The following is an 11,787-nucleotide window of genomic DNA, read 5'->3' on the forward strand; positions in this document are numbered from 1 at the left end:
TTCTCACGACCGTAAAATCGTTAAACCTAAAAATCTCTCAAACATAGATGCGTTAATAACATGAACCAGATAAGATTTCGAAAGGCAATAAGTTCAAGTATTTGTCAATGATGCGATACATCCGGAACATGCACCACTGAAGTCAAGTGTTAGGTACAGTTACGCCAAAAAGGGAAAACCACAACGCCTGCAATCAATGCAACAATTTGTTCTCACCAGAGAAAGCAATAAAAAAAGGGATCACATTTCCTTCAGGATCGCTTGACATAAAACAGCACACCAGAACCAGAAAACCTCCTAGGAGAATGCGTAGGCGTGGCAAAAAGGAAAAGGCTAGCGACACGAACATATGCGAAAAAGGAAGAGAAAATAACCTTCCCAAAATAGAACTTGAAGAAATTAGTATATAAGAATTCATTTTGAATCTGAATAAACACTTACAATTCTGACGCCTAACTGTGCACCCGTGTACAGAGTTTTTTGTCTGAACCGATCAACTAACCTTCCGCGACTTCGCGAATTTCATATCCGAAATTAATAATGGTGGCTCCAGAGAGGAGTAGTGTAAAGAAATAGGAAAACTCCAAAACTTTATTTTTTTATATCTACTCCAGTGAACGAAGTGAACAAAAAAGTTAGTGAATGAGTTTACACAAAAGGGTGTTAAATTGTAACGTCAAATCGCATTTCTTACCGTTCTTGTGAAAGAACAATTTCCTCCTCGTCCGTTAAACTCGTTAATTAAACAAAACAAAAAACTCGTAATCTGAACCAGCAGTGTTTGTTTATCAAATTACTGAACAATTGTGCTTGCAATAATTCATCACAGCGCAGCCAAGGTCCAGACAAGGAGAACGTCACCCTGCGTCACTTCAAAAGGAAATAAAGGAACTTATCCAGGTAAGCCAATTCCTTATTAAAACTAACAAAAGGCAAGGAAATCATCGTCCAAATGCCTGTAAAATTTGTGACCAATCCAAACGGCGCATGCCGATTGTGTACCGGGGTGGACACGAGCGAACCAACGATGACACAATGCAATGAATGCGATCGTTGGTTCCATTTGTCGTGTGTTAAATTACAACGACTGCCTAAACGAGAAGAATATTGGTTATGTCCGAAATGCCAAAGCATCAAGTACGAAATTAATCGTCTTACAAGCTTGACAAAGGAAACCGACAAGGGCAAGGAGGGAAAGGAACAAGAAACAAGCATTGAAACCTCCATAAAAGATTTTATCATCAGCCAAAAGGATCAGATGAAAGACATTTTTAACGTCATCAAAATATTAGTTGATGATAAAAAGGAACCATCGCACGTGGAAACCCTTATCAGAAGGCAATCCTTGATGCAGTTGCCCAAGTTTGGAGGCGATCCAAAAGAATGGACGAAATTCAAACAAACGTTTGATAAAACAAACGAAGAGGGCAGTTTTACGGATTTAGAAAATCTAAACCGTTTAACACATGCTTTGAACGGAAAGGCGTTGCAGCACGTTCAACAGCTAATGATGGAATCCAATAACGTTAAAGAAATTATGTCGAGGTTAGAAGAGGAATATGGAAGAAATGATTTAGTTTATCTTGAACTCCTAAATAATCTACAGAAAATTAAAAAGAGTCAAAACCATGATTTATGAATTGACCAATGCATTAGAAAATCTAGTGCACACGGTAAAACTCATGAATAAACCGTCTTATCTAAACGATCATAGACTGGTTTTGGAATTAGTGTCCAAACTCCCCTACGACATCCAAGTCAAAAGGACAGATTATATTATAGCACAAAAGGTAGATTTAGAAAATCAAACCTTAGATGAATTGTGTGAATGGTTAAAACCCTTTGCCAAAAGAGCCAGTCTCATGAGTGCCGCACAATCGATTAATAACAAAGGACATCTAAACAAACATGAGCAAAAATTTGAACATAAATCTAAGCCAAAATGGCAGGACAATAATAAACCAAATCAAAACAAATCATCTATAAAATGCTTAATATGCAATAAATCCCACGAAACTATTAAATGTTACGCCTTAGTAAACAAAACTATAACAGAGCGTCAACAGATAGTTCGTAACAAACGACTTTGTGCCGGATGTTTGAATTCTAACAATCACGGTATAAACGTTTGTAGAAGTGCGCAAACGTGTGGTATTAACGGATGTACAGCTAAACATCATAAAATGCTTCATTCTACAGAATCAACACCAGCAGTTGAAAGAGAAGTAGCAAATAATCACCACGAGGTACAAAGCGCATCTTCCACGCATTACCAAGTGTTACCAGTAACACTAATAAATAAAGAAAAAACCGTGGAAACGTATGCTTTCTTAGATACAGGCTCATCTCTCACCCTATTAGATGCAAAAATAGCCAAACAATTGTCGCTAACGGGAGAAGAAACTCCTCTTCAACTAGTTTGGACGCAAGGTACAAAGGCTGACCATGAAGGAAGTCAAAAGGTAAATCTAAAGATAAGAGGGACAACCAAAAAGACTTTCGCCCTAAAAGACGTTAGGACGATTAAAAATCTAATGCTACCATTACAAACGTTAGATTACAATGAATTGTGTCTCAAGTTCCCTTATTTGAAAAATTTACCAATCGATAAGTTTGAAAACGTACAGCCGACCATTGTGATCGGCATAAGACATAACAAACTATTAATGGGTACAAAGCATCGCTACGGGAAGCAGGGAGAACCTATAGCCGTAAAAACCCCACTTGGCTGGCTTATACACGGTAAAAGGATGGAAAACAAAAATCAAAATTTCTCGATGGTTATTCAAGAAGATTCGGAAATTCAACGAATGATGTCAAATTATTTTTCCATTGAAGATTTTGGTGTAAAGCCCGTAAAGGCGCTACCTGAATCTGAGGAAGAAACAAGGGCAAAGCAAATCCTGAAAAATACTCTGAAGTTCAAAGAAGGACGTTACGAGGTAGGATTGCTATGGAAAAAGGATAACCATAAATTTCCCGCTAGCTTGGACAACGCAATGTCAAGGCTCATTGGCTTAGAAAGAAAGTTGAAAAAGGAACCAGAACTAAAGGAATGGGCGTTAACAACTTTCAAGAGCTATGTAGAAAAAGGTTACGCTAGGAAACTAGAACCATGGGAAATAGAAATGCATCCATCAAATACATTTTATCTCCCACACTTCGTGGTAATAAACAAAAACAAGGATCCGCCGAAACCCCGATTGGTGTTCGATGCAGCAGCAAAGGTTAGAGGACAATCTCTTAACTCCGCCTTACTATCGGGTCCGGACAGCACCACTTCACTATTTGGAATCCTAATTAGGTTCCGTGAAGGAAAATACGCAATCTGTGGTGACATTAAAGAAATGTTTCATCAAGTAAGAATTCGTAAAGAAGATCAACATGCCCAAAGATTTCTTTGGCGCGATTGCGAAGACCGTAAGCCAGATACTTACGTTATGCAAGTAATGACCTTCGGGTCAACATGTTCACCTTCTTGCGCGCAGGCCGCAAAAAATTCCAATGCAGAGAGGCTAAAGGACAAATACCCTTTAGCGTTAACTCCAATCGTGCAACAGCATTATGTTGACGATTATAATGACAGCTTTAATTCAATGAGCACTGCCATAGAGACAGTACAACAGGTAATAAAGGCTCATGATGAAGGAGGATTCTTTATTACCAAGTTTTGCTCAAATAACAAAGAATTGCTCAGTACCATATCAGAAGATAGGATTGACGCAGACAATATAAAGGTAATGGATAGTAGAAACGAGGAATCGAAAATACTCGGAATTTATTGGAACACAACTAAAGATAACATTGGCTTTCATGCAAAACTGGACAAAATACCTTCTGACGTTCGTCTAAAATTCAGACACCCAACAAAACGGGAAGTATTATCATTTGTTATGAGTTTCTTCGATCCATTGGGTCTCTTATCCAACATAACCATACAAGGGAGAATTCTTATGCAAGAAGTGACAAAAGAAACAAATGAATGGGACGTACCAATTTCAGACAATTTGTTTGAAATGTGGACAACGTGGCTAAAATATGTTGACTTAACCAAACATGTTCGTATTCCTAGATGGATTATGAAAACGCCCACTTCAGAAATAGAGCTACACACATTTGTAGACGCCTCCGACAAGGCATTTGTCGCAGTTATTTACGCCAGAAGCATAAACAATGGGAAACCATATGTCCAAATTCTCACCGCAAAGGCTAGAGTTGCGCCAATTAAAATATTATCAATACCTCGTTTAGAATTACAAGCAGCATTATTGGGGGTTAGGCTGTTGGATACAATCAAAAGTGAACTGAGAATCAAAATATCCGAAACAACATTTTGGACTGATTCAAAAACGGTGTTAGCATGGATAAATTCCTCTCACCGTAAATACAAACCATTTGTCGCCCATCGTATCGGAGAAATCCTCGATATAACGACAATGAACCAATGGAGATGGGTACCATCAGAGCTGAACCCAGCAGATGAGGCCACAAAGGTCATAACCAAAAATTCCATATGGTTACAAGGACCACCATTCCTAACGCATGACAAAAAGGAATGGCCCAGGAATGTAGCGGTAGAGACAGACGAAGAAAAACATTTCGTCAACATTCATATAGATGAAAAGGACTACATTCAAGAACAAAAATTCTCCAATTGGTGGAAACTCATATTTAGAATTTCGACCATCATGAAAATAGTCGATTTTGGATTGAGAAAAAGGTCATTTTCCAAGGCATACACGATGAAAGATCGAATTCGTGCCGAGAATATTTTGTACCGAAAGGCTCAAAAAGATATCTATCCAGACGAAATAAAAGATATAAAGAAAAACGGACAATTGACAACAATTGGACCTCTCTCGAAGCTAACGCCCTTTTTGGACGAAAACGGCGTAATGCGCTTCAAGAGCCGACTGGAATACACCGAGCATCTCCCGAAATCAACGAGGATGCCAATTATATTACCAAAAGATCATCACATCACTCGTCTAATAATACAATGGTATCATGAAGTTTACAACCACCAGTCAGATAAAATAGTTTTATCGGCAATTCAACAAAATATTTCATACCCAGTTTGAATACAGCATTTCGTTACGTAAAGGCTAGATGCCAATACTGTAAAAATGCTAAGGCTAAACCGATAGCACCGCTAATGGCACCGTTGCCTACCTGTAGAACGGAAGCGTACGTCTATCCATTTACACATACGGGTATAGACTACTTCGGACCATTCGAAGTAGCAGTAAAAAGATCAATAGAAAAACGCTGGGGTGTAATCTTCACATGCATGACCACAAGAGCAAGCCATATCGAGTTAGCTGAAAAGCTAGATACCGATTCCTTTATCATGTGCTTCCTAAACTTTCAAGGGAGACGAGGAATGGTGACTCATGTCTACAGCGACAATGGAACAAACTTTGTGGGAGCAGACAACGAACTGCGATCGTTGATAAAACAAATTAACGCCCGCATGCAACAGGGAGAGGCAATGAAACTACAAATAATGTGGCACTTTAATCCACCAAGCGCCCCGCACTTTGGAGGGTCTTGGGAACGATTAATCCGCATAATCAAATCCAATTTGAAGGATATGATACATTGTAGAAAAAATCGTGCACCGACCATTGAAGTCTTAAGAAGTGCCTTAATACAAGCCGAATTTATTCTAAATTCTCGCCCCTTAACGAACATTCCTCTAAATGAAGAAAACGATGAACCGTTAACACCGTTTCATATTCTTATCGGTAGAGCAGGAAATTACTCCATACCGATAGAAACCCCAACCCATAGCTTAGAACGTAAACATTACAGACTTGCGCTCTACTATGGCAAGGTTTTTTGGGACAAATGGGTAAAGCAATATTTACCACTCATTTCCCAAAGACCAAAATGGAATAAATTGACAGAACCGATTAAAATCGATGATATCGTTGTAATTACAGATTCTAATTCGATGAAACCCGGTACCTGGCTAAAGGGACGAGTAATAGAATTACAACCCGGCAAGGACGGACAAATACGATCTGTTAAAATAAAAACAGCACAAGGTATATATTGTCGTCCAGTTACAGGAGTAGCAATCCTTGACGTTTATAAACAAGAAAATCTTAAGACTTCAATAGATAATTCCGCCAAAACACCTGAATTTGTAGGTATCATGCATGAACGAAACCCTAAAAAACCATTAAGTACCTGTCATAATCAGGTAAATGAAAACAAGAAAAACGATCGCGATGTTAAATCTTTTAAACGTCCTTATAATGATTTACCACCAAACGACACGCGCGTTTCAGACTCTAAACGAGGGCCGGGATCGGAAAAGAAATTAACGGGGAATACCATCAAAAAATTTAACAATATTGTCATTACTCTACTAATGATTTTATTTCTTTCAGCTGAAGCAATAGGGGAATCATCAAGGGGTTTGATAGCGTATGACTGCGCTAATAATGACATAAACATTACTAGCTACTCCCTTATGGACGTAGCATCATGTATCCCACCGGCCAAAAATGTAACGACAAAAGAAATACGCATTCAAGTACTACAAAGAAGTCCGAAAACTATAGTACATGTTAGTCAATGCAAAGTAATAATCAAACGCTCAATTCGACATTGTGGCGCCTTTTCTCACACTTCTGATTATGAATATGGGTACGCGTACATCATAAAGGAATTTACACCAGTAGAATGTAAATTAGCTCAAACGTTAGGAGAAGTTTCTATATCTATCAATGCCAAGGTCAGGGAACTGCGTCGTAATCACACCACCAGAGGGGAAGCACTCATCGTCGGCAGCGTCACGGGAACCAAATGCAGCGGCGGAACTTACCGGACATCGAGCTACACCTGGGAAAGCGCATTGGTATATTACGAATATGAAATCGGAATGTACGATTACGTAGCCACGGCGGACATCGAAAACGACCAGGTAACGCTGCGTAACGGGATCATCTGCAAATATACGACGGGTTGGTGTCTAGATGCGGAATACGGCTACCTTACGTGGAGTGTCGATTTGTCAAGACAATGCGAGCGCAACGACTTTGAAATAATCTACGAAGGTACTGTAAACAAAACCTTTGATCAAAATACTGACGTCAAAACACGAGCTAACGCAGTCTACACCTTAATATCGAAAGAGCATATGTTTTCAATAAGGGCTCTCGACGCTACTCAAATATGCGGCTTTAATAGCTACGTAACCGATCACCCAAAGATTTTCATTCTTGAGTTACAAGGATATCAATCGCCTTTCAAACGCAGAGCAATCGATGGAAAAAATCTCGACTTGTTCACCTATTTCAACTCAAAAATCACGCTAGTAGAAAACTATCTCGGTCAAAAGTTGAACGATGTGTACACTACAGTTATGACCGAAATGTGCAAACTAGATAAAGCACTTTTGGAGACCAAATTAACACTTGCTCGCCTAAATCCAAGTGAATTCGTCAAGAATCTCGTTAAACGTCCTGGTTACACAGCAGTCGTAGCAGCCGAAGTACTATACATTCTGGAATGCAAACCGGTCTACGTCACTTATGACAGCAAAGAAGATTGCTATCAAGAAATTCCAGTGAAGTACAATAATCGCTCTATGTTTATGGCTCCAGTTACACGAATGCTACAACTAAGAGGCACGCAAATAGACTGCACACCATTACTACCAGCGAAATTTACAATTGGTGGTAGGTGGTATACTACAGATCATCGTTTGAGAGAAACGACAGCCCCACAACAACTGACCACCGATATCGTAACCAATTGGGCATACACTCCCTTACCAAGTCTAATGAAGAGTGGAGTGTACGATGCCGAAAGTCTCCAAAAGATGAAGAACTTAGTGTACGAACAAGGTGATAAGAAAATAGCATCTTCAGTCTTGTACAAGATGATCGCCGGTCAACATCCTAATCTACAAGGATTTACCTTTGACGCACTCATATCAGAAAAGGTAATTCATAATGCATTTCAAAAATATTGGTCGAAACTGGTATCATGGTCCACGTGGATCGGAAACATTACATCTACAGCCATAGGTATCTATGTATTTGGCAGAGCAGTCAAATTCATTATGGATACAATAATCCATGGCAGAATTCTATTCGAAATCTACGGAGTAGGATGGCAGTTGCTAGCATCCTTTTGGGATTCCTTGACTAATCTGCTATCTCATCGCGGCCATCGGAGACAACAAGAAAATGTAGCACCACAGCCGGCGTACAATCCAAACCACACTATCGATGAACCAAACACAGACCAGAACCCGCCAGCATTCTCATCACCCGTAGTAGAGCAAAGAATACATCGTACTCTACCAATGTTCCTGTATCCGCGATACAACAACATCCCAACAACAATAGACCACGAGATGACTACAGCATGCGCACCGCCTTCACAGCAACCGCTCATCGGGCAGCAAGACGGTGATTACGAACGCAAGTAACACAAATATCGTAGGTTTATACATTTTATATTTTTTTTTATCTCTGCTTTATAATCTCCTAAATTCTATCATAGAAAATGTCGCGTTATTTTGTAAAACTTGTAGTTTTACGAGGGCCGGTATGTTGCGAACGCGACAATCCAGATTTTTTATATTTCTTTCTAACCATAAAATAGAATAAAATATGATAGTTCAAACATACTCGACAACAGACGTACCATCAAGGAGACAAACTTAATGTAATCCTAAACCCTTCAAGTAGGGCCATCTGGGTATTTTGACTTGCATTTTTTAGCAGTCAATTACTTCAAATCGTTTCGAACCTATAACGATTAACTTAGGATTACAGCATGCATGTGTGCCAAGCTAGACCAACTCCGAGAAGCGTAGGAAAATTCCACATCCATTTTTCTCACGACCGTAAAATCGTTAAACCTAAAAATCTCTCAAACATAGATGCGTTAATAACATGAACCAGATAAGATTTCGAAAGGCAATAAGTTCAACTATTTGTCAATGATGCGATACATCCGGAACATGCACCACTGAAGTCAAGTGTTAGGTACAGTTACGCCAAAAAGGGAAAACCACAACGCCTGCAATCAATGCAACAATTTGTTCTCACCAGAGAAAGCAATAAAAAAGGGATCACATTTCCTTCAGGATCGCTTGACATAAAACAGCACACCAGAACCAGAAAACCTCCTAGGAGAATGCGTAGGCGTGGCAAAAAGGAAAAGGCTAGCGACACGAACATATGCGAAAAAGGAAGAGAAAATAACCTTCCCAAAATAGAACTTGAAGAAATTAGTATATAAGAATTCATTTTGAATCTGAATAAACACTTACAATTCTGACGCCTAACTGTGCACCCGTGTACAGAGTTTTTTGTCTGAACCGATCAACTAACCTTCCGCGACTTCGCGAATTTCATATCCGAAATTAATAGGTAATATGACCCATTATGAAACTTTTTCATCGCCAAGATCCTTGTTATTGTGTCCCAGGGCTTTGGTTTGCTCATTCATGAAGCCCCAATGACATAAGAACGATAATGGATGACCTTGCATTTTCGTCAAAATTTCAAGCATGGCCATAAGGACGGGTGAGAAAGCTCAAGTGATGTAGTTGAATGTTCCTTCAAATGGCCATAACTTTGGAACCAGAAGAGCTAGAGACCTAATCTCTTCACCGTTGGAAAGGAAATTAAAAGTTGCGCAGCAAGTCCTTGAACAAAGTTCTCGCTCAGAGCAACGGAACATGTAGTAAATTGCCTCTGAAGTTGAAGGTTTTGTGGAAAGTCTTCAAATGTACTTTGGGGGACTATGACCCAGAATGGAACTATTTCATCGCCAAGATCCTTGTTATTGTGTCCCAGGGCTTTGGTTTGCTTATTCATGGAGCCCCAATGACATAAGAACGATAATGGATGACCTTGCATTTTCGTCAAAATTTCAACCATGGCCATAGGACGGGTGAGAAAGCTCAAGTGATGTAGTTGAATGTTCCTTCAAAAGGCCATAACTTCGTAACCATGTGTCCTAGCGTGATGATTAAGACAGTTTTGGACAGGTATTGAAGTGGTCTACAAGATCTGTACATAGGTTTACAGATTGGACTTATTGGTAGTCTAGTAAATGGCCTCTGAATGCATTGTACTCGGGAAAACCTGTCAATTAGAGCATGTGTATAAAGGGTAATATGACCCATTATGAAACTTTTTCATCGCCAAGATCCTTGTTATTGTGTCCCAGGGCTTTGGTTTGCTTATTCATGAAGCCCCAATGACATAAGAACGATATGGATGACCTTGCATTTTCGTCAAAATTTCAACCATGGCCATGGGGACGGGTGAGAAAGCTCAAGTGATGTAGTTGAATGTTCCTTCAAATGGCCATAACTTCGTAACCATGTGTTCTAGCGTGATGATTAAGACAGTTTTGGAAAGGCATTGAAGTGGTCTACAAGATCTGTACATAGGTTGAAAGATTGGACTTATTGGTAGTCTAGTAAATGGCCTCTGAATGCATTGTACTCGGGAAAACCTGTCAATTAGAGCATGTGTATAAAGGGTAATATGACCCATTATGAAACTTTTTCATCGCCAAGATCCTTGTTATTGTGTCCCAGGGCTTTGGTTTGCTTATTCATGAAGCCCCAATGACATAAGAACGATAATGGATAACCTTGCATTTTCGTCAAAATTTCAAGCATGGCCATGGGGACGGGTGAGAAAGTTCAAGTGATGTAGTTGAATGTTCCTTCAAATGGCCATAACTTCGTAACCATGTGTCCTAGCGTGATGGTTAAGACAGTTTTCGAAAGGCATTGAAGTGGTCTACAAGAACTGTACATAGGTTGAAAGATTGGACTTATTGGTAGCCTAGTAAATGGCCTCTGAATGCATTGCACTGGGGAAAACCTATCAATTAGAGCATGTGTATAAGGGTAATATGACCCATTATGAAACTTTTTCATCGCCAAGATCCTTGTTATTGTGTCCCAGGGCTTTGGTTTGCTTATTCATGAAGCCCCAATGACATAAGAACGATAATGGATGACCTTGCATTTTCGTCAAAATTTCAAGCATGGCCATAGGGACGGGTGAGAAAGCTCAAGTGATGTAGTTGAATGTTCCTTCAAATGGCCATAACTTCGTAACCATGTGTCCTAGCGTGATGATTAAGACAGTTTTGGAAAGGTATTGAAGTGGTCTGCAAGATCTGTACATAGGTTTAAAGATTGGACTTATTGGTAGTCTAGTAAATGGCTTCTGAATGCATTGTACTGGGGAAAACCTGTCAATTAGAGCATGTGTATAAAGGGTAATATGATCCATTATGAAACTTTTTCATCGCCAAGATCCTTGTTATTGTGTCCCAGGGCTTTGGTTTGCGTATTCAAAGAGCCCCAATGAGATGAGAACGATAATGGAAGACTTTGCATTTTCGTCAAAATTTCAACCATGGCCATAGGGACGGGTGAGAAAGCTCAAGTGATGTAGTTGAATGTTCCTTCAAATGGCCATGACTTTGTAACTATGTGTCCTAGCGTGATGATTAAGACAGTTTTGGAAAGGCATTCAAAGGGTCTACAAGATCTGTACATAGGTTTAAAGATTGGACTTATTGGTAGTCTAGTAAATGCCCTCTGAATGCATTGTACTCGGGAAAACCTGTCAATTAGAGCATGTGTATAAAGGGTAATATGACCCATTATGAAACTTTTTCATCGCCAAGATCCTTGTTATTGTGTCCCAGGGCTTTGTTTGCTTATTCATGAAGCCCCAATGACATAAGAACGATAATGGATGACCTTGCATTTTCGTCAAAATTTCA

The 11,787-nt window shown here is 39.5% G+C and overlaps 1 protein-coding gene across 1 annotated transcript; it reads left to right on the forward strand.

The window, feature by feature from the left end:
- Window positions 1-827: 827 nt before the first annotated feature.
- On the forward strand, window positions 828-8,938 carry LOC121603231. The gene is made up of 2 exons (XM_041931924.1): window positions 828-900; window positions 5,946-8,938. Exon 2 carries the CDS (start codon window positions 5,957-5,959, stop codon window positions 8,447-8,449), a length of 2,493 nt encoding a protein of 830 aa, XP_041787858.1. The 5' UTR covers window positions 828-900; window positions 5,946-5,956; the 3' UTR covers window positions 8,450-8,938.
- Window positions 8,939-11,787: the final 2,849 nt, after the last annotated feature.

Source organism: Anopheles merus, unplaced genomic scaffold (assembly GCF_017562075.2).
Source record: "Anopheles merus strain MAF unplaced genomic scaffold, AmerM5.1 LNR4000940, whole genome shotgun sequence".
Lineage (NCBI taxonomy): Eukaryota > Metazoa > Arthropoda > Insecta > Diptera > Culicidae > Anopheles > Anopheles merus.